Source organism: Aspergillus alliaceus (assembly GCF_009176365.1).
Source record: "Aspergillus alliaceus strain CBS 536.65 unplaced genomic scaffold BDW43scaffold_1, whole genome shotgun sequence".
Lineage (NCBI taxonomy): Eukaryota > Fungi > Ascomycota > Eurotiomycetes > Eurotiales > Aspergillaceae > Aspergillus > Aspergillus alliaceus.
This window is the reverse complement of record NW_022474684.1, coordinates 1-23318: the sequence shown is the minus strand read 5'-3', so window position 1 is coordinate 23318 and position 23318 is coordinate 1. Positions and strand designations below refer to the sequence as shown.

At 44.4% G+C, this 23318-nt stretch overlaps 5 protein-coding genes across 5 annotated transcripts; 3 read left to right on the top strand and 2 right to left on the bottom strand.

Moving 5' to 3' along the window:
* Positions 1-2011: 2011 nt before the first annotated feature.
* Positions 2012-2458, bottom strand: BDW43DRAFT_305082 (tautomerase family protein; the record flags this gene model as incomplete). Its single annotated transcript, XM_032045731.1, has 1 exon — positions 2012-2458. The coding sequence occupies one exon, from the start codon at positions 2456-2458 to the stop codon at positions 2012-2014; it is 447 nt and encodes a 148-aa protein (XP_031906128.1).
* An 855-nt stretch (positions 2459-3313) lies between these two features.
* Positions 3314-4429, top strand: BDW43DRAFT_295779 (alpha/beta hydrolase; the record flags this gene model as incomplete). The annotated part of the gene is made up of 4 exons (XM_032044102.1): positions 3314-3723; positions 3791-3873; positions 3960-4113; positions 4177-4429. 4 exons carry the CDS (start codon positions 3314-3316, stop codon positions 4427-4429), a joined length of 900 nt encoding a protein of 299 aa, XP_031906127.1.
* Positions 4430-7625: 3196 nt separating this feature from the next.
* BDW43DRAFT_305080 (uncharacterized protein) lies at positions 7626-8696 on the top strand (the record flags this gene model as incomplete). Its single annotated transcript, XM_032045730.1, has 3 exons — positions 7626-7654; positions 7723-7973; positions 8044-8696. The coding sequence occupies 3 exons, from the start codon at positions 7626-7628 to the stop codon at positions 8694-8696; spliced, it is 933 nt and encodes a 310-aa protein (XP_031906126.1).
* Positions 8697-9414: 718 nt separating this feature from the next.
* Positions 9415-9753, bottom strand: BDW43DRAFT_257503 (uncharacterized protein). The gene has a single exon (XM_032039894.1). It carries the CDS (start codon positions 9741-9743, stop codon positions 9510-9512), a length of 234 nt encoding a protein of 77 aa, XP_031906125.1. The 5' UTR covers positions 9744-9753; the 3' UTR covers positions 9415-9509.
* A 7890-nt stretch (positions 9754-17643) lies between these two features.
* Positions 17644-19149, top strand: BDW43DRAFT_257501 (uncharacterized protein). Its single transcript, XM_032039893.1, has 3 exons — positions 17644-17830; positions 17888-18376; positions 18447-19149. Exons 1-3 carry the CDS (start codon positions 17761-17763, stop codon positions 18938-18940), a joined length of 1053 nt encoding a protein of 350 aa, XP_031906124.1. The 5' UTR covers positions 17644-17760; the 3' UTR covers positions 18941-19149.
* Positions 19150-23318: the final 4169 nt, after the last annotated feature.

The following is a 23318-nucleotide window of genomic DNA, read 5'->3' as shown; positions in this document are numbered from 1 at the left end:
CGCGCCAGTGGGACCTTGAAGGAGTTCTTTGAGTTGCTGAAGAACCCCTTCGAGACCCGCAACCGCCCCTTGTAAGGCAACAATGTCCTCCCTAGCATTCTTCACGTCCCAAATATAACTCCCACAAATATTCACAATACTCGCCGAGAATTGTATGACCGCGATAACGCTTGCAGCAGGTGAGAGACCATCCATCTAGGAAGAAGATTAAGGATAGTATGTGGCCCTTTTTTTTTGTCGACAGGCTGGGTTGCAATAGTGGTGGAAGCTGTATGAATTCGAAGTTTCTCTGGCGAGGATAATAAATGAGGGGCGCCGACAGTGGGGCTGTGATCTAGAATACATTTTAGTGGCTCAAAGAGGGCCAATCACTCAGACCTTGAACACCTAGACATGCTTGAATGAAGGTGAGCTCCTCTTAAGAATGTAAATCTCGGTACCGAGCTCAGTCTGAACCTTAAGAATTTTCACTCCGAGGACCCTTAATATCTGGTACGAAAGTCGGAGAACTTGATTGTTTCGTTGAATGCCGGTTTCGACTCTCGGACCGAGCCGACCCAGATCAAGCCTGCCGCCCCGCCATTCTTTTCGCCCCACCCACCCGTCGGTATTGTTTCCGCTGTGAAGTCTTCCACGGTGGCGTGCGACCACACTTCTTCACTTCACTTCCTGCTTCCCTGTCGCGTGATAAATGCTGGCGTATGGACTGCCCCTTATTCTGGCCGTCCACCGGCACTCTGGTGCTGACTCGTGTGGTCCGCCGTGACGAGAAGGGCGGTGCACTGCTACTGGTGTCCTTATGCGCTTGAAGTCGAATCCTTTACCACTTCTGTCTTAATACACTATGCACTGGCTTTGCCTGTAGCTACTTATATTGCTCGCCAACATTATGGTCCGTCATGAAGTGCAGACCCTGCTTACTCTCCGAAGATTTCCCACCGGGAGATGCGCTACGTAGGGTTTAGATGGGGGAGGGAAGACGTTGGCCCCAACCCCCGACCCCCAACAGCTGCTATGACACTCAAGCTAATGTGTCTAAATGCCCTAACTTGGAATTAACGACATGCTTATAACAGAGACCTGCTCTTTCCATTCCCTGTCGAATCGCTTTGTCCGTATTGTCTTACCCTCATTCTGTTCATGCCTCAAATCTGCGTCCGATGGCTCTCTCCCATCCTGGCCGAACCGTGACTGTTGACGTCACGTTGTTTTTCATTGGATTGAGTGAGGTAGAGCCATATCATCCTTCGGCAGTGATTGAGTTCTTCACGTATGCTAGAGGTATAGCTCTAGCCGTGCGCCTGGTGATAGCACACTGACAAGCCTATAATTCTGTTGGTCCCTCAGGCCCGCCGCAGTTTCCTTGCCGACCTGGCAAGGTCATGCTGTGTGGTCTGTAATAGATATCTACGTATCATGATGACATTCAGAGCCGTTAGACAAAACCCACGATTCAATCACGCCTTCACTAAAAGAGGGTAAACAGGAGTACTCTGTAGAGAAAGGGTGTGTTAGGGACCACAAGAACCCTAGGGAGCTTGTGTAGCCCAAAGACAACTGCCCATGGCTCTAATATAGACAGTCCGTATTTGCAGCTAATCTCTAAAGGCGCGCGCTCCATTCCGCATCAAGGGACCTACAACTGTGCCAACTTCAAGTAGCATATGAGCACTACATGACTGGGAAAATACAGTAGGCCTTGCACAACTCATGCTGTGGGGTTTCTGCCGCACGATGTTTAGCATATTACTCTATATATTAGGTCCAGAGACTTGAGTGACGCAGGTGTTGGAAGTGCTCAGGTAGACTGCTCGGTCATTGTCATTGTAAACAGGATCACTCAGCCTGCGACACGCATCGTGAGAGGAAAGTAACATACATCCAGCCGCAAAGAAGGGAAAAGACCATTCAGACTCTTCAAATCGCGACAATGAGAGAGGGATCTCGACAAGGGATCCATTGGGACAATCTCGTTTCGGCACTAGAAATTCCACATCATAGGAGAATCCCCCTAGAAAGCGCCTTCCCAAATGACCGGCTTGTTTTCCTTCGCCCACACCTTCTCCGCATCACTGCCAAACGGAGGAGGAATCATTCCATTGACCCGCCAGAGTCTCCTTTCAGTCTCATCGACATGGAATTCCCAGTCATAACCTCTATCAGCAATATGAGGCTTCAGGGCATTCTCAATTGCGTCGCACGTTTTCTTGTAGACGTCGTCTTCATCATCGAGCCGAACGGCAATGTGTTCGGCAACAATTCGAATAAACGGTTTCTCCATTCTCCTTTCAGCGCCTACCCAGACATCTTCAGGGGAGAGCTTTATAAAGTTGACGACGACATAGAAAGAAGGAAGTCCGATTCCGGTGTATATTTTCGTTATATCTTTAGTCATGGCCTTCTTGGAAGAAGCGTCCTCAAAAGTGCCGTCAGGGTGGAAAATGAGCCAAAGGGGCATGCTGAGTAGCGGGCAATAAGTCAGAAGGAGACGCAGTGGCTTCTCAGGCGTATGATGCTGCAGAGTAAGAAGGGATATCCAATGCCCAACAGACCCGTTTGTCTGCCGCTTCATGCCTTTTAAGCATCATAAATGCATTGAAGCACAGTCCTTTCGGAAGTGCTCCTCACCCCGCACCTCTTCAGGTGGGCTCGGCCGCAGTTACTCAACAATTCTTCTCCGGAAGACCCGAACATTGTCCCGCGAACAGATGACAATAACTAAACACTCCGATCATACTAGCACACAGGCTTTCCGGAGACCAAACGGCTCCGGTAGATATAGTCACGTCAAAATTTTGCAGTGAACATGGTTAGAGGCGTGTCCAACTGCTTCACAGGGTGAATTTCAGAAAAGGAGACCGGAATAGATGCTATGCTACGGGTACATGGAGCTGCAGTTGACTGAACGATCTCGGATTCACTGACACCTAACCAACGATACGTATAAAACTACCTATTACTGTATCCCAGGAGCATAGTTTGCTGAGAGACGGGTTGGTCGGATAGATCAGTAATCGCATTTAATAACCCCGTGAGATAGGCGCCTGACACAAGGAGAGTACTTAGTAACCCATCAGAGTGGGGAGCACTCCCGCCTGGGTTTCTGATTGCCCTGTGCTGATTCACGTAGAATGTTCCGTTGGCCCTCGATCGCTGTGCCATGTCCACTGTGACTTCATTCCTGCAATGTTTGTGAACCCTATAAAACGACAACCCCCTACCCCCTCCTTAGTCCTTTTCCTCCTCACACGTCTACATTTTTTATTTGCAGACAAAGACGACGCAAAAGCCGCATCGACTGAAAGTGTTCACAATGCCTCGTCGAGATGTCGAATTCAAAACCTCAGACCGCCTCACTCTTCGAGGTTGGTTCTTCACCCCAAGCTCCTTCAGTGGAACGTTGCCGTGTCTGGTCATGGCGCATGGCTTCGCAGCCCATAAAGAAATGGGGCTAAGCAAGTTCGCGGAATATTTCACGTCCAACTTGCCCGTCGCCGTCCTCGCCTATGACAATCGTTGTATCGGTGCTAGTGACGGCGAACCACGGCGCGAAATCATCCCTTCGTTGCAAATCAGTGATTATTCTGACGCTATTACGTTCGCACAATCTCTGCCAGAGATTGATGCGGCTAAGATTGCTATCTGGGGCAGTTCGTACAGCGGAGGCCACGTTCTCACTGTTGGTGCCGTTGACCGTCGAGTTAAAGCTGTAATCAGTCAGGTGTACGTTCACTTTGGCCTTATGTCACAGGTTATATGGTCATGCTCCTAACTTTCGCCATACGGGAAGGCCTTTGACCAGTGGATGGGATAACTTCCATCGCTTAAACAGAGCCGACTTGATCCCCAGGCTGAATAAATTATTTGAAGATGGTCAGCTTTATCCTGTTCTAACCAAAGGAAACAATATCTACCAGAGAGTGTCTCTTTTTCTGACGAACTTCCTGTCTGACTTATAGATCGGCATGCCCGCGCCAGAGGGGCCGAGCCGGCTCGTGTGCCCGTTGTGGACAAGGATCCTCACGCATTTTGTGTACTTCCTTCGGAGGATAGCTATGCCGGGTACGGACCAGCAATCCCGCTAGGATGGAAAAACGATGTGACTCTTAGGAGGTATCTGTTCCTGTTGTTTTCTGAACAAACCGTGTGTGGACACTAGATCTGACCCTAAAACAGCCTCGAGGCATTTCGCGCATACGAACCTTCAGCCTTTATCGATCGCATCTCACCCACTCCATTGTTGATGGTCGTGATGAACAACGACGTCGTTACTCCTTCGGACCTTGCGCTTGGCGCGTTCGCACGGGCGAAAGAGCCGAAGCAGTTGCACGTAATCCCAGGAGGGCATTTTGAGCCATATGACGGGCCTCTGTTCGACAAAAATGCTCCGGTGCAGGTCGAGTTTCTCAAACATCATCTTTTGAAGTAGGAGGATGGTAAGACTACATTAATTCGTTCCAGTCTTTCCGCCTTCACTCTGGTTTCTCCATCAGTTAGTATCGACATTCGTTCCTGCGACATAGGATATTGCAGAATTGAGTTAGATTACAAGCAAATGTGATTTCTGCGCCTCTATTTTTTTTTTAATAGCACAATAGAACAAATAGCTTTCACCGACAGAAAGCGCTTACGAAGAAACTCGGCGATGGTACTACTAGATTCGGATGTATTGTCAGAGGTTTGCTGCTGTTATGTCAAGAACAGCATACTCTTGGAATCCATTCTGAGTGCACCCCGGCAAGAAACTGGTCTGTCCAAGCACCTTTTCGCCGAGAGAGAAGCCTGTCACGCCAGAGCCAACAGCCACTATTTCTCCTACCATGTCGTTTCCGAGGACCGCATAGGTTCTCGGCAATGAATAAACTCTTATCGTGAGCTTTCTGATGTTTTCTGGTCGTGAGGAGTCGAAACGGCAACAATAACCCAGATTTGCCCTTGCTTTGCTCCCGGATGAGGGACCGGCCAGTCGGTAGTTAGGGTGAGAGGCTTCCCAATCTCTGTAACAATGAGAGCCTTCTGGGTCCGAGGGGCCATGGTCGTGTAGGAATTACAGTATGCGTCGCCGTGACGTGCATCCACGCTGGAAACCCGAACTCGGGAATAGCGCGCTTATATGCATGGCAGAAGACCGGTGTTTGCTTTGGGAAACAGGCCACGCCATCAAGCAATTACGAGTAAATATCACCGGCGGTTGAACAGCATCTAGGTATCATTGGAATCTAATTGATCAGAAATCAGCTGCCGGAATGGCGAGTACAGCGGCCGAGACCTTCGCAGGGCCGCAGGGCTGAGTTCCCTCAGAGATCGGCCCAGTATTCGTCCTCTATATATGATCTATTGTAAGGCAGATACGAGTCTATACAATCCTTGAGGGAAACGATAGCTGCTCCTCCTCGTTTGCCAAACCAAGGTGTTCCATAGTTAACTTCACCAGGTATTATACTGCACGTTTTGGGATATTTGGCGCTGAAGTCTCCAGACGATAGTATTCCATACCGAGCGAAAATGCAATATTTTCGGTTGGGAATCGCTAGTGCCGAGCGCAACCAATGTTTAACTGGAAACTGACATGATAGACGCCATGCCGGAGAAGATACCCCCCGCAACATGTCACGAGGACGAGCGAAGGGACTTTTGGGCAGCCGATGATCAGTAATCCACACCCCCAACCCAGACCTACTCTCCGTGAGAGTACCGGTTACGCGTGCCCGGTAAGTCTGTGCGGGTAGCATCAGAGAGCAAACCTAGAATTACCCCGCGGTTCCTATCAGTGACTCCTGATAATTGCTTATAAATGGGGTTCTTTTGATGAGTGATCAGGTCCGATTCCGGTTCTATCGATGTTCTCGGGGCGTAGCAACACGGAAAAGGTATAAAGATACAACATTAATCTTTTCCGAAGGCCTTTGCAAATAAATTCATGCCTGTCCTGCCTGTCCTGCAACAACCCTATATTTGAAGATGCCTGGGTTGCGAGTATCTGTCTATACAGTGCCCCCGGTTCCTTGTGTTGATCATGTGTCTCATCGACAGGACACAACATGGTCCCCAGAAACTTGCACCTTGATATACTCTGAACGCGAGGCTGTCCTCGTCGATACTGGAATCACCATCGATCAAAACAAGGAATTGATCGAGTGGATTGAGGCGACCGCGCCGGGGCGCAAGCTTTCCTTCATTTACATCACGCATGGCCATGCGGATCACTTCCTAGGTCTGCCCCTGTTGCTGCAGCATTTTCCTGAGGCACAGGCAGTCGCGACTGAAGGCACTGTGCGGCATATCGAACAGCAGATATCGGAGCCCTACTTTTCGTCGACGTGGGTTGCATTTTTCCCTGGAGGTCAGCTCTATACTCCTCAGCAGCCGCCGAAAGCGCTTCCAAAAGACAACAAGTTTGTCCTGGGAAATCGGTGGACTTTCGAGGCAGTTGAATGCGGGCACTCCGATACCTTCGACTCCACGATCCTGTGGGTTCCCGACCTGAGGCTCGCTGTCTGCGGTGACGTTGTGTATGGAGATGTGCATCAAATGCTTTTAGAGGCAAACACCCCGGAGAAGCGGCAAGAATGGATCCGAGCCATTGAGAAAGTCGAGGCCCTGGACCCAATCTACGTGGTCCCGGGGCATCGGAAAGCAGATGAAATGGACGGTGTTTGGCACCTGGAATCGACGAAGCAGTATATCAGAGATTTTATAGATGTGCTGGAGAAAAAGCCACAAACTGTGACCGATGTATTTTCTTCTATGGTTGCGAAGTACCCTTATCGTTTCAATCCTATGGTTTTGGGTTGGGGGTGCGCTGGGGCGCATTTGTCGGGAGAAGTCCCCTTGGTTGAGTGAGACGTCAACGAGCAGGTATACAAACGTCGTTGAAATTTTCTTACAGATTTGCGAGTCTTGAATTTAGTTTGGATATTCCACGCCAATGCTTTTGCTGTATGTTTCAGTGGCGGCTAGGAGTCACTGGCTGCGTAGATTGAACTGCCGAGCGTATTTACTCGTCGTTCAGTTCAACCTGGGCATTGCGTAACTCAATCAAACCGACTTGCGGTCAGGATATAGCTCCTGTCTGTGTTCCGGATCATTGTCGCGGACTTAGACAAGGTCAAGTAGACAATACTCTTTCATACGGAGTATTCGTATAAATTCAGCTCGGCCGGAGTATAGAATCCGCGCACTGCTACAAAAGAAAGCCCGCAATTGCCTAATGTATCAGGAAGGCTAGGAGTAAGAAATTGAGAGGTTACGCCCCTGAATCCTTAGGGTGACAGATTTATGTGTCCAGTACCAATTCAATTTTTGTGGCTGCTTCTCAAGTCAGACCATCTATCCTCACGGATAAACAATACTCTGCCTCCTGGGTAGGATCTAGGTTAGTCTCAGCCGTGATTAGTGAGCAATCCGCCTTTTGCTCGATAAGGTTTGTGCCTGAATGCAAGCGCATACTCAGGGTGGCGAGAGTTGCGAGACCATATAAAGGCGACCTTCAGCTACCCTATTCACATCCACAGATAGCTCTTTGCACTTATTCTCTGCACTCAGCCGAGAAACAATTTACTTTCAGATACAATACTTCACCTGAGGCTGACCCGTATCGTTTAACAATAAAGGTCTCATACGCAATGGCAAAACGCTCAGTCCTCATCACGGGGTGGGTCCAACGGAAATCAGGACCGAACATGTTTGAGACTCTTGTACTAACGACTCCGTCCGGAGTAGATGCTCGTCTGGCGGCGCTGGATATCACATTGCCCTAGAATTGGCATCCCGCGGATGGCGTGTTTTCGCAACAGCGCGATCCACCAAATCTCTCTCTACTCTGGAAGAGAAGGGAATCGAGACCTTTGAACTTGATGTTACGAAGGCAGAGAGCATCGATTCCTTGAAGGATGAGATAGTGCATAGGACGGGCGGAAAATTAGACATGTTGTTCAATAACGCTGGAATAAGTACATACCACCTTCTCTTCGGTGCGGCCACTGTCTGGCTGCTAGCCTAATGTAATCATTAACAGCTGCTCACCGAAACTTTGTCACCTAGTGTATGAAGCTCCGGCAATCGAAGCAGATGCCACTTGCATCCGCAATATGTTCGATACCAACGTGTTCGGTTTGTTCGACATGGTTAAAGCATTCACCCCTCTTCTGCTATCCTGCAATGGAACCAAATACACACCACCGGTGATCATCAACACAGCATCGGTACTCGCCCGTCTGCCTTTTGTATTTTCATCTGCATACAACGCATCGAAAGCAGCCGTGGCCACGTACAGTGACACTCTCCGGATTGAACTGGAACCCCTGGGCATTAAAGTTGTGACGTTATTCATGGGTGAGGTTTCCACGAAGCTCATGTCTCCTGATAACGTCTCCTTTGTACCCGGGAGTCTCTACAGTGATGTTTTAGAGCGGACCAAGGAGAGAAGTCGAAACCATGCCGACAACAGCATGTCACCGGAGATCTTCGCTAGACAGGTGGTCGATCAGATACTGACCCAGTCTCCCGAGCTCGGAAAAGGAGAATATATGTGGAAAGGCACTAATGCGTGGGTGGTTTGGCTCCTTAACGCCGTGGGATGGAGAAAGATATTCGACGGCCTAGTCAAAAGGATGGTCGGTCTGGACAACCAGCAGATCCAGAAGGCTATTCTCCAAAAGGCTCGGGCCTCTGTGAGTCGGGCGTCGGATGTCTAGTAAGTTCCTACATCCGCCTAGAGTATATAGCTTCTTTGTCCTGTCTTTACTCTTGAAAATTGCCATCCTTCGGACTCTTGAGCTGCATGTCCTGAGAGCGCGTAGCCTCGAAAAGGAAGGCAGTCCTGGGGAAGTAAACATCATTAAGACGAATTCTCTTAGAGAGTAAGACAGTATATTTCTGGACATACACAAACGACCCTGCATAATCCAACAAAATTCTGAAGGCTTTCCTAGAGTTACTCATCCTGTGACAAGTATTTCTTCAAGAAGGAGCTGTCCACGCTGCAGCCCCTCTCAAACTTTGCTTTGTAGTGCGTATCCTTGAAATCGGCCATGTAATCAAATCTCAGCATGCAGAATGTGTTGACTATATCCAGACAGATCTCAACTCACCGCGCAGACCCACCCCGTGAGCCATGTCCGTTGAAATCTCCACGTGATTGTCGACTTGAAGTTCGGTCTCGAAACACACGAACACCTCCTGGTCCTCATCCTTCAATGGAAGGGTTCAGAAAGGAACCGTGATGGTAGTTGCATCGTCATGTACGTGCTTCTGCTGCAGCAACTAATGGTGTATTGGCGCCGGACTGGCTTGCAACAACCTATCGTGGCATATACTTAGTTTTGTTGCCCGACACAGAACTAATGCAAACCCAAGAGACGTCAACGCACTTATAACTCCAACAGAAACCCAGTGTGGCCCGTTTAATAATTCTACCGCTGCTTTTCTCCGCAGCATCCTCTAGAACCACTGAAGTCCTGCATACAGCACGCGGGATGCTGGACCCTGAATAACGGTGCTGGAAGCCTTCATCTTCTCCTCCGTATCAGGCGGCACTCACGAACGATCTGCGACCTCGCGTTTGAGAAATCGGGCATGTAGATCCGAGCGTTGGTCGCCTGGGCAAGCAGGTCGCCGCCTTGGAGGACCTGCGCGTAAAAGCCGAAGATGTCGTATATAGGCTGACCGTTGGGACGGGATAATCCCAGGGATTTCGGGATGGGATGGGATTTTGGGATTTTGGGATGGGACGGGATTCCCATTTTCCATCCCAAAATCCCAAAATAATGCCAAGACAAATATGGAATCCCGTTTTTATGATTAATCCGGATAGGAATCCCATCCCATTTTAAAATTGGGATTGGGAATCCCGTTTTGTGCAGTTAAACGGGATGGGATTCCCGTTCTAGCCCTATGTTTGGGATGGGATGGGAAACGGGATGCCAAGAGGGAAAACAGGATAGAATGGAAGATGGATTAAGCTCAAGTCTGGCTCTTTCTATTGAGATTAGTCAATTGACTCTTGCTTACCTAAAACAGGCAGAATGTATACTGGTCAGCTAGGCTTTCTGGTATGGTTAAAAGTTTTCTCTTTATATAGAATTTAACTTAACTAGACCTGTTGCTTACCAGAACCAACTATATTTAGGGTTCTGGTCTTTTATGCTATAGTGGCACTGCTTACTGTATTCTGCAATATCCTTCAAGACCCACTCCATTCATTCTCAAGAGATGATGCAAGACTTCTGAAGGAGGCTGTAGGTCTTATAGAACGCTTCTCTTATCAAATATATTAGAAAAGAAGGCTTCAAACAGTAAGGTTATAGCAGACTTTATAGCAGAACTAAGTTGGCTGGCGGAGTTTACCATCAGGAAAGCACGGTATGAGTCAGACATGGGTCCTATCTACTATACTTGACACCTTGACAGTAAAGGGATGGTACAATGAATCGAGTTGCATCACTACTGCATGTATTGTATGATATCCAGATAAGATACGCTCTACAAAGGCAATTCACAAGATATGACTGATTGGGGACTTAATCTGGGGTTTAGTAATTCTGCAGTATAGTAATCATGAACCAAAGGTTACGTTCTTGTCTCATTAAAGGCGCGAGTGTTGGAGGCGACTCAGCTCTTAAACAGATATAATATAACCTATTGAGCTAGAGGTGAAAGGGCTCATATATACATTTAAAGATGCTTGCAGTTGTTTAATAATGCACAAAACTGTACCACCTTAGATTTTAGAGTCCGACACAACTTCACATTCGTCGTCTCCATATCATGGGTGTATGTCCGAAATTTGGGCTCAAGCACCAACGGGCATATCCAGGGTATTACCTGATAAGGGTTACTGCTAGTACTTCCACGTCCATGAAAGCGGGATGAAGATCTGAAGAACTCGGGACATGATTTCACCTTTTATAAGTATGTTGAGAAACTATGGTGAAATAGAATAGAAAAACAGGGCTAATTCAGAAGGTGTTCCCTGTGTCCCAAAACGGCATATATGACATGGGCAACAAGATATTGAGAATCCCGTCAATCAGAGATCCTCAGCCATCACGCACATTATACTACAGCTGAATGTATAGCTTATGGCAGCATGCCCGACATTGGCTACGCAGTATACAAGCAGCTTGCAACGAGATACGCGTTCGTCGTCTCCTTACTGTAAGGAATCTTCTAGCTGCCATATCGTGGTAAAAAAAAAAAGAGGATCTACGTCTCTCCCGGTAGAGAATCTAAGTCGATCAATTTGCCTTGGGGCTGTAAATGATGTAGCAAACGAGGGCATTTATAGGGAAGATTGGGAGAAAAATAAAATATCTCCGAACTCTTGTTAGATTATGGTGATTGGCTACCCATCCCGTGGGAAGAAAAGCGCCACTCAGGCCCATGACAAATCCATAGGGAAACTGCCACACGATGTACCGTTGTAGCCAAGAATAGGACCCTAACAACTGGAGAATCAGCAGTTGTAATATTAATTCTGCAGGTGGCCTGTAGGGCCGAGCAGTTTCCGGCTTTTTAAAAGCCAACATAGAATACCTACCATTCGATTGCCCCGAGAAAAAGGATCACTCGCGGTGCAGTGCAACTGCGTATATCACAGTGATTTGGAGGTGATATTGCAGCTAGTGTAAGAAAGCAGACAAACCACAGTATCATTGTAGTCCACTCTATTGCCAATATGGTAATGCGAGGTACAACCCGACTGGGTAGTTCCAGGTTTAGCGCAAGAACCGGTGTCGCCAGGAAGGCGCTCCATATTGCATTGGAGAATATGAGGATGATGATGTAGTCGAAACGTAAAGTAAGCATGACTGACCGAGCCTCCGAGGTCAGAACCAGCCAGAAGGGGGTACCAGTAGTGACATACCATAAGGACATAGACCGAAGACGACAAGAGCAACAATAACCTGAAATATGCGCACAGGGTATATCCAAAGATCGATCGTCGCCATTCTTGGAAGGCCATACTTGGGATACTCAACATGTTTTCCCGCAAACATTGCTCTGAGTCCTGGTAATTGATATTGTATAGGATTGATTGTTCACCAGCAAATGACGCTTCCTTCAGATGTCAGAATGAAAATATCTTCAATAGGAAGGCAAAGTATTAAATGTGTGCATTCATCCAGTTGACATGTAACAACGATTACTGATCTAGCTGATAACTCGACATGTCACTGGGTTTTCAGTTCAGAGATCAAAAGGTTAGTTAGAAATCTCAAATGCCGGCTACTGTTCCTCGGTATATTTGAGGGTTCGAGGCAAGAGCGGAATAGCGACCAATACTAATTTTATGTCGTAATCTTCGTTGAACCGTGATCTGAAATTCGGACCAGGCCCCTTTGGATTCGGGCGTGAATAGTAATCAAACCGAGCAGTAACAAATGATGTCACTACTGGACCGTGCCCATTATCCACTGGCTGGTCCACGGGATAGTCACCCAGATTTCAACCCGGGTTCACACCTGGTTTCGCCATTGCAAGGCCGTCAGCGGTCAACCGGTGGCAAGCCATTCGAGGAAGAATCAAGATATCATACAATAACACAAAGGACTGTGAAATAAACGGTCTCATTCATCTTTCCCCCGCTATCTTCCCTACGCATACTTGGTGAACCTCTCCGAGTGCTTTAGGCAGAAGGGGCGTTCATCCGTTACAAAGGGCCTTCGCTAAGCGACCTGCTCTTTGCCAGGTGAGACCGCTTGATTAGTCCAGACAAGCCAGGGCAAGAGTGGTGGACAGTACCTTCATCTGCACATCCTTGCTTGTCAAAGATGGCGGATCTGACAATCCCTTCCGCTGCTGAGGGTTATACTGAGCGGAGGAAAAGGGGTTGTATGAAAAGCCAGATCAGGCAAGATATATCCCCAAATGTAGGGTTTTTGCAGGTGTCCAAACAATCCAGGAATGCTAATTAGGAAGCAAAGAGACAGAGGACCCAGGTCAGGTTAGCACAGCATGCATATCGTTCACGAAAGGAGGCCAAGCTACAGGTACTGAAGAATTGGGTTCATGAACTGGAAAGGCTTATTGAATAAATAAATGTGACATTTCTATCCTTCACTAATAATCTGATGAAATCTGGTGTGCTGTCAACATGTCCAGATATCGTGCGGAGGCTCTACCAAACCATAGTGTAATCTTTATTACTTACAAATCAGGCTGTTTCTATAATAGGAGACGGCGCTGACCCCCTCAACACTGAGAGAAATATATTAGATACAAGGGAGAACGCAGGTGTTGTTGATACACTAGAACAGGATATATCTAGTACTCATAATATATATGATGTCTCCAATGTCCCTCTTCCTGATATCCAAGAGCTTGTTGTACAGGCTCAGCAGGAAGATAGCAGCCAAGGCCCCTTTGCTGTAACCCAGAAATATGATCTTGCAGTACCGGAAATACCAACACAAGCGACGCGCCTTTACTCAATGCCGTTGTTCCTGAATATGCCGCGGCCTGGCACACATACTCTAGAATGAGCGAGTTTCGCCAGCCGACTCTATTGTGCATGTGTTGAATAAGGACATCAGTGTCTAATGAATCTGTCATACCAGCTTGAGGAAGTCACTTACAAATTCAGACTTCTGTTGAAGATCTTTCCGCTACAAAATATCAGAGCGCACTTCGAGGAGTTTCTAAGCGGTGGATATCACAGAGCCCTCATGGAGCTGAATACCCCCCTTCATTAGTATTGGTGGCGCAGGGAGACATTTTCAGCACAAGCAGAGAAGCTATGTCGTTGACAATGCTTTGTTCCAGCCGAGAATGATACAGGTTGCGACAGAAGTTGACCCTGATATGCGAGGTGACTGGTTTGGTTGTTATGATGTGGAAGGATATCTGGAAAAGTGCAGAATTATCCCCGTTCGGGGCCTTCCCCGGGCAAAGATAATGTTTCATCAGACTACTCCGGGCTCGGAGCGCGACCTTCGCCATCAACAACTCTCTGGATTGAACACTTCCCAACGGTCTGGGAACCAAAAGATCATTGACGAAACTACATTAACTGAACGTAAGTCCCCCGGGTCAACCCGACCAAATTAGTCGGAGGTATGGGCGTTAGGAAGCTTAACTTTGTAGATAGTGCTGAGAATGTCTTGTGTGTGCCTCGGTAGAGCCCCCGGATTTCCTCGCGCTACTGTCGAATCCTTCGCAAATGAGTTTTCAATGTATTACTCAAGCTAGCTTTGAGTATCCCGTATGTGCATGGACGTCGAAAATGAAAGCGTCGGCCCCGTCACTTTCCGTCTGCCAGGTGTCACGAAAAGGATTATGTTCCCGGTGTCTGGATCGTGCATACGGAAAGAAATCCAAAAATGCAAGTCGATGTCTGAGGCTTTCATCGTTATACAATGCCAACTATTTGGAATACTATTAACCCATCCGATCCATGGACTCCTATTGGCTACCCTCTCGGCGAGGGCCTAGCACCGCAACCTTATAGAACATAGCTTAATGACAAGTGTTATAGCCTATCCAATGACGATATTTGATTCTCCACATCAGAAGGGCTTTTCTATCATCGATTGGTTATCAACGAGCTCGGGTTGTTATCCTAGCCGATCCCTATGTGCTTATTTGCTTGTATGTGACCACATGAGACTCGGACGTGGTAAGGAAGCAATCTTGAAGTAAATGTTATCCAGGCACCTTCTGTGGTCTTACTCAACGATATATCCGCTAAGGAAAGTGCAGTCACGGAACTCAACTATTAAGTTGCCACTGCCTACCATGAAGATTGTACATATCTCCTGAGCCTTTGGTAATCCGTTGGCGTCCGCATCGTTGGATACACTGCTAAGGGTTGCGAGGTGGGTTTAGGGGAGGGGAGGTCGCCCAAATACTAGATGGAGTTATTTTTGCGAAAGGAACTGCACTAAAATCAGCTTATTCTTGTCCGCAAATTATCCAAATATCTCCCTGTAGGCAATGCAAAAGCGGAAGAGCATTTCCGAGCACAACAGAGGGTTTCAGTTTGCAGGAAATCCAGAAACAGCTCTAATGCGGGATTGGGATTTTTGAAGCCGAAGCTCATCTAGATACCTACATAGTATAGTTGCAGCGCTTTCTGCAGTTGGGCTTACGTACAAACGTTGAGGCGCCGCAGTAATTGCCACGGTTTAGAATAGACAATGACAACGTCCCGATATATCCCCAACAAATCCTACATAGACAAGCAACAGACTAATCTATAGGGGCCCTGAAGACTTTTCTCACGGGAACGGGTCTAGGTCTGGGCGGCTCGGGTGCAGCCGCTCGCTAACGAGATTCCGTTGTATAGTTAACTACCGTGGCTTGCCGTATATAACGTTTTCAACTATCGAGCCGCGCCCTTTCCACCAAAACATCTACTTTCTTCATTCAACGCGTCTTTTCTCGTCACCACTATTCAATATGCCACTTTCTAATGAGCCGCGTATTCAGGTGGCTATTTCAGCCTATGAAAATGGCCAGATAAAGTCAATTACACGCGCTGCGGCCCTTTTCGCAGTTCCTGAAAGCACCCTACGTGACCGGCTTCACGGCGCTAAATGACGATCGGAAACACGCGCTAATAGTCATAAACTGACCAAATTTGAAGAGGAATTGCTTTTAAAGCGATTAGTAGATGCAGGTACGCGAGGATTTCCAATTCGACCTAAACTTCTACGTGGAATGGCCTGCCGCAGCTACCGGAATCGAATGGCCTTATAACTTTATTAAACGGCATCCTGAAATACGTACGCGATATACGAGACGAATGACATATCAACGCGCAAAGCAGGAGAATGCAAAGGTTATGAAGCCTTGGTTTGAGACTGTATAAGCCTCTATTCAAGAACATGGTATGCACGAGGATGATATCCGGAAATTTCGACGAGACTGGCTTTGCAATGAGACCCTGCTCTACATCAAAAGTAATTACTGCAGCTGAGCGGAGCGAGCGACCTCGCAGAGTTATCCAAGGCAATCGTGAATGGGTCACGATTATCGAAACAATCGGGCCAAGAGGTGTACATCTACCGCCAGTCATTATATTGAAAGCGAGCTTTCAACAAGCTGCCTGGTTTCAAGAACCTAAGCTCCCTCGCGACTGGTGGATTTCTACTAGTCAGAATGGCTGGATGACCGATGAAATAGGCCTTCTCTGGCTTAAAAGCGTCTTTGAACCGTTTTCTAAGCGCTATATGACTGGTGCTAAGCAGTTGCTTATTCTTGACGGTCATAGCAGCCATTTAACTGCTAAATTCGATAATTCCTGCAAGCAGAATGCAATTATATGTCTCTGCATGCCTGCCCACGCTTCGCGGCTTCTTCAACCGCTTGATGTGGGTGTTTTTAGCCCGCTTAAGAAGGCGTACGGAAAGCTTCTTGCAAAGCGCATGGAAGTCGGTAATGATCATATTGATAAAGAAGGCTTTCTATCCAGATGCACGCGCTAAATCCTTTACTTTTACAAATATCTGCAGCTGTTTCGCAGGAACAGGGCTTAAAACTATTCAATCCAGACCGTGTTCTTTCGCAGCTTACCTTTCGACTACGTACACCTACACCTGCACCATCACTAGCTGAAGGCTCGATTTCCTCTGCTTTTCAGTCTCCGCAGCATACTCGCCAGTTAGATCGAAAGGTTCGAAGCCTGCAGAACAACCTTAATAAGAAATGGCAGCTTTCTAGCAGTCCTATTGCTCATATGCAACACCTTGAGAAGCCGCGCAAATGGCGATGTAAACTACCCTTCTTTTACAGCAAGAAATTAGGGCCATACGCGCTGAAAATGGGCGGCAACGTCAAATAAAGGCAATGAAGCGTGCTGAACTAAGTAATTACCGCCTTCTTAATGTACAGGAGGGCCAAAATCGGGTTCAGCAGCTGGATACGCAGCTTCATGAGCAGCTGAGGAATCCACTCCAGTGCCTTGTCGACGGGCTCCACAACGCTGCAGCGGGTGTGGAATAGTGGGACATGCGATTCGAAATTGCCCTAATAAATAGCTATTATTTCATATATTTAATTAGTCAAATTTAATGGCGTTGGCGGTTGAAAAGCCTTAGAAAATAGATGTTTTGGTGGAAGGGCGTGGCTCGGTTGTAGGCGCGGCTCGATAGTTGAAAACGTTAGTTGCAGATTCGTTATGTCAACGTTATTAATCGAACAACTGGTTCACCTGCTGATTGTGTTCACTAATCATCCAAAATGCGCGAGTCGCCACCGACATATTAGGAGCGGTTGATACATGGATCAAGTACCGTTTGTAGTAAGCGATACAACATAGGTTGTTTTAGTGGGGCAAAGGTCGGCCTCAGATTGTAATCTCCAGTAACCCAATAATGCAGAAGACGCCTTTGACATGGTTAACATGTACTCTATTTTGTGGGCCTTTGCATAAGCTCCACCTCCACAAGAAATCTGTTGACCCCAGAGCTTCCAAGCTTGCGAACATTTGTAGCGAGTAAATCGGCTGGTTACTATTCAGGATTTGTCAACCATCCGCGGATTACATAGCGACAGCCAGAATCGGGTGGCAAGTTCAACTCTCACGAAAGGTCGGACAAGTTAGCTAGCTACTGAGAAATTTGTCATTGGAGATCACCCGTCATCCAAATTTTTTCTTTTTCTTTCTTTTTTTTTTCTTTCGGTTTTAGCACTCATGATATCTACTTATAAATATCTGGGAAGCTGCCCTTGCTCCCAAGCAGCTTAGAAACTCCGCCATAAACCATATTTATATCGACACACGACTTGCCTTATCAATACAGCCCTACGCTTAATAGCATGATGGTTGACTTGAGAGAAATTGCCGTAATCGGAGGCACTGGCGCTCAGGGCATGCCTGTGGTCAAAGGTGAGGGTTAAAAAATCATTGAATTTGCCGCTTTGGCTTGCGCTGATTTTGGAGTAGCCCTGGCAGAGAGTGGACGATACCGTCTCAGGGTCTTGACCCGCAACCCCAGCTCCACTCGCGCGCAGCACCTGGCTGGTCTCCCTAATGTGTCCTTGCTCCAGGGTGCGCAGGACAACCAACGGGATTTACATAATGTATTCCGAGGAGTCTATGGTGCCTGGGTCAACACAGACGGGTTTACTCTAGGGGAAAAAGATGAACTGTTCTACGGCTTTAGAGCCTATGAGATCGCGAGATCTGAAGGGGTACAGCACTACGTCTGGGCTAACATCGAATATGCCATGGATGCCGCCAACTTCGACGAAAAGTACCATTGTGGCCATATGGACTCCAAAGGACGAGTTGGCAAATTTATCCTTGGCTTAGGACAGGGCGGTATGAAGAGCACACTCTTCAGTACTGGGCCATATATGGATATGCTTATGGATGGGATGTTTGTGCCTATCGAGCAGCAGGACGGGTCATTTATGTGGGCCAATCCAGCTCGTGAGTTCGATCCCTCATCCAGGATTCCCAAAGATTCGACTTAGATGGGCTTATCTAACTTCTATTAAAGCAAGCGACATGAAGATGCCATTGATAGCACTCTGTGATGTTGGTGCCTACAATCTCTGGATTTTTGACAACCCATCCGAGTCGGCCGGTATGGATCTCCAAGTTATGACGGATAATGTCAGTTTCGGAGAGATCGCAACGATCTTCACTAAAGTCACCGGCAAACCCGCGGTCCATAAGTCCATCCCATTTGAAACATACGCATCTGTTGCAGAGCCTTACCCCGGCGCATCTGTGAACTGGGCCCTCGGCCCCAATGCGGCTCGAGATGACTCTATCATGAGTTGGCGCGAAAATTTTGGGGCGTGGTGGCGCTATTGGGGAGACGGCATTACCAAGGCACGGGATACGATGGTTCTAGACCGTATCCACCCGCAGCGCATCAAGAGCTTGGCAGATTGGATGAAGCATGTCGGCTATGACGGGAAACAGAGGAGCGTCCTGAAAATGGTCGAAGACTGGAGTATCAAAAATGGGGCGTCGCCTCAGAAGTGAATTAAATCTTCCAGCTTGCTAGATCAATTAAGCACGAGGAGTTCTTTTAATATCCATCTAATTTTTTGCGTACTGTTTTGGGTTTTGTGTGTGCTCCGCCTGTACTAAGATGCTGTAGTAATACTCGATTATTTTGATATTGAATCAAGCTCCGAAAGTGACCGGAGAAGTTCATGGTTTACTAAAGCGAAGTAATGCGGAAGGTTCATCGTGGTCAACGGAAAATCGTGGCAAATGATGACGGTAGTTAGACCAGGTACAGATCCTTCGGCATCATAAGAGGTCAATGGCCCTGGGGCCCTCAATCTCCAGTCATTGGTAGTCATAAAGCGCTGCTGCAATTCAGACGAACTAAGACGTGGTGGGTCAAATAGTCGTCCATGGCTGAGCTCAGGGTGCTAAGGAGAAGAGTTCCAAGTGAATATATATAGCATATTGGCACGATAAGGTGCCACGTTTTCAAGAAGCAGTCCAATAGTGATTGCAAAAATGCGTGACAGGAAGTTGGAGCAAGCCACTCATGTCGTGAGTTCGTGTCAAACCCTGGGATCTACCTAAGCTGCGCAACCTGCTAGTGTAGTAGTTCAAGCACGAAGGTGACTAGAATCCACTAGTCCGAGCAAGGTAGAAGCAAGGCCAAGAGGATACATATATCCGCTTGTGATAAGAGTATGGACGAATCGTGCTAGCAGTGGTAACTTGGTAGTTATCAATGACCGTTGTATTGAACGCGAAGAACTAAACAAGAACTATCTAAGTACATGGTAATGAGTGCCCTTATATCCGTTCAATCCGGTGATGATAGCTGAGGTAGTTTGGTATGATGGTAGCTTGGTAGCAGATGGTTGAGCGTTGCGATGTTGCTATCGTGCGATCGTGCTACCACTTAGGTCACGTGTGGTGCCTGATTGGGTGGTCTGGTGGTTCCTAGAAAATCAAGTACGTGAAGGTACCTACGGAATATATTAACTAAAGAACAAGTTATACTTGGTCTGGTTCAACTGCTACATTTCGCGGTATAAATCCGAAGTATGATTACATATGTCTTTGCACAGGTATCTTGGCTTCCGGAAGACCGGCATTAGTACGGCAGACCCTTAAGACAAAACTGCAACAACAAAAATTTCATGTAAGCGCTAGTATAGGACCGGCAGAAAAATAAATATGTACATACATAATGGCCTGCTTGGTTTCACCACGTAGCTAGTGGCTACTTGTCCTGAGTACCACGAAGAGGTACAAGCCTTGCTCAAGGTGTTGTATACAGGGCCCGTACAACTAGGAATGCTGGTACTGGGGATATGCCTGTAAACAAAAGAAATCTTATACATACCTTAAAGATATATAGGGTTATTAGCCCCTCCTTCTTTATACTTATCTAAGTTAATTGGATTATCAGCCCTATCGCCCTTCTCTAAATCTAAGTTAATTAGAAAACATGGCCGCTGTCCTTGAGCCCCCTGGAATAAACTATTGTTAATAGATTATACAGCCTCCCAATTCTTATCTCAAACAGAACACTGACTTGTATAGTCAGGCTATTTACAGTTGGCGCATGCTCCACTAAATGCCTCTGGAATATAGCGGTATTCAGGGAAGGTATATTGGCCAAGTATACCCCGGCATCTTATATAAGGTTGCTCCAAATGAACCCCCCTTGATTGAATGAGCAGGGCATTGATATACGAGTCGCGCATGCTAAAGATCTGCCTAGTATTGACTCTGCCAGAGATAAAAGCTATGAAGCGCCCTGTACAGGCCAGCAAGGCTCTCTATATATTATTATAAGTATACTGTGACAATAGACAATTCCCAATAGGGAGAACAGGGTTTCTGCCTGGAGCTATTATTCCAAGAATACAGGTAAAAAGAGCTTCCAGTTCCTCCAGACTTATTGGATAATTAGTAGACACGTTAATAGGCGTATTATTAGGATTAAGACTAATATATATATAATTTATATAATCCTTATAGTAAGAATTATATAAATTATATAAAAACAGTTAGTAGATATTTTAAGAAATAAAAAGAGACAGAGAATTAATATAGCTTATATACTATTATATAATAGTAGTAGTGGTAATTAGAGAAAGAGAAAAAAAAAAAAATAAAGTTATCTCTACTTTTATATTACTAAGATCTTAGTAATCTTAGATAGCCTTAGACTATTAAAACTCCAGAATCCAGTAGAGTAATTATATATAGATATAAAAGTAATCTTTATTAAGAACAGTAACTAATTATAGTAAGTAGTTAAATTCTTATATAACTAAACAGACTAGATAATTAATAAAATAATAGAATAAATAGCTAAGTAGTTAAATACTTATATAATTAAAGAGAATAAATAGATATTAAAATAGTAAAAAAGATAATTAAATAGTTATATTTTTATATAGTTAAGTAGTAATTAAACTAATTTAAATTTAGTAAAGTATTCAAGATCTTCTGGTTAAAAAATATAGTACTATCTTATATAATAGGCTATATTATTTTCTTCAGGAAGCTAAACTAATAGTAATAGAGAATTAAATAAAGAATTAGACTTTTTTTTTTTTTTTTTTTTTAATTACTGGTAACTCTTCTGGCTCTATCTTAATAAAAATAATTAAGAATAAATACTTTTTAGTTATCTTCTATATAACTGATTTTATTTTAATCTTAGTTATAGATTTAGACTTTATCTTCTTTTTTATTTTTTTCTTTATTTTTTTTTTAATTTAGTAAAAGTATCTATATATTTCTTTTATATAATAATTATATAGATAGTCTCTAGATCTTCTTTATTTTTTTAAAACTATATTAATAAAAGTATCTCTAAAGACTATTTCTTATTAATATCTTTAGTAAAGTAGACAGGCTCTAATTTCTAAATTATTTAAATAAAAAAGTACTGATTACTATCTTTTTTATATTTATCTAGAAGCTTAGTTAAAAGATTAATCTTGAGAAAGTTATCTAAGAATTTAATTATATAAGAAAAAAGCTTAGCAGTAATTTAATCTAGTAGATATTAATATTTAATAAGAAATAAGCTAAAAGTATAGACTAATATAAAGAGATATATTATTTTCTATCTATATAAAGATTTAGCTCTAAGATATAAAAATAAATAAAAATAATAAAAATAGATATAATACTGCTTAGTTTATTCTTCTTTATATAAGTAATCTTAAGTTAATATAACTGCTCAGCTCTATCTATATAATTATAATAAATAAATTAAGTTATCTATAAAAAAGATTTAGAAAAGATAAAGATAGTAATTATAGTTAAAGATATATTTAAAGATATAAAAAAAGAATTAATAAGATTAATTATTTCTATATCTTATATATAAGATAGAGAAGTTCTGCTTTATTAAATAAAGTATAAGCTATAGATAAGAATATTACTATATACTTTATCTATATAAGAATAGTAAGAGATTCAGGAACTTATTTTAAGTATATTAAAAAAGATTTTTATAGATTTAATTAATATATAAAGAGCAGGATTATATATTAGAGTAGCAGTATAATAAATTCTAAGCTATATCTAAATCTAGCTAGTCTCTATATCTCTAGATTTCTTTTAATTATATAAAATCTTTATTTAGAAGATATTCTAGTTAGTTATTAGCTTCTAATTAAATTCTTTTATTAGCTAGCTTAATAAGTCTAGTTCTGGCTTATTTTTCTATCTAATATAGGCCAAAATCCTAGCCTGTAGATTAAAGTAAGTTATATAAAATAAAGTAAAAATATCTTCTCTAGTATACTTAGAAGAATTCTAGAGATTAAAGCCAAGCTCTTTTAATTAAATAAAAATCTAATTATAAATAGTAAAAGATAGATATTTCTTAGAGTCTTTAAAGATTAGCTAAAGTTTTAAGAAAAAAGTAGATTATTTACTCTATTCTTATATATTTTCCTGTAAGGAATAAAGAAGACTCTTATTAAAATTAAGGCTATAATTAAGTATACTATTATTAGAATAGTTATAGTTTATAAATAATTTACTAGAGATAAGATATGGCTGGTTCTTTTATATATAAATAAAATAATTATTCTAAGTTTATATAAAGAAGATTATCTTAAGGCAAAGAATTAGTATATAGATTATATATAATATAATCTAATTTACTAGACTATAGACTTGTTAGGCCCGCGGGTTGGGCCGGGTTTTTCAGGTTTTGCAACCCAGCCTGTTGGGTTTGGGCCGGGTCAAGATAGTATACAAACCACCCATGGGTCAAAATATATATATGTGAACCACCCGCAGGAGCCCACGGCTGTAGATCCTTTCCTAGTAGAGCAATAATTTATATTCTTGATAGAATACAGTCTCTTAATACTGTAATTTATTTATATCACTGTAGGTAAATAATATATTTACT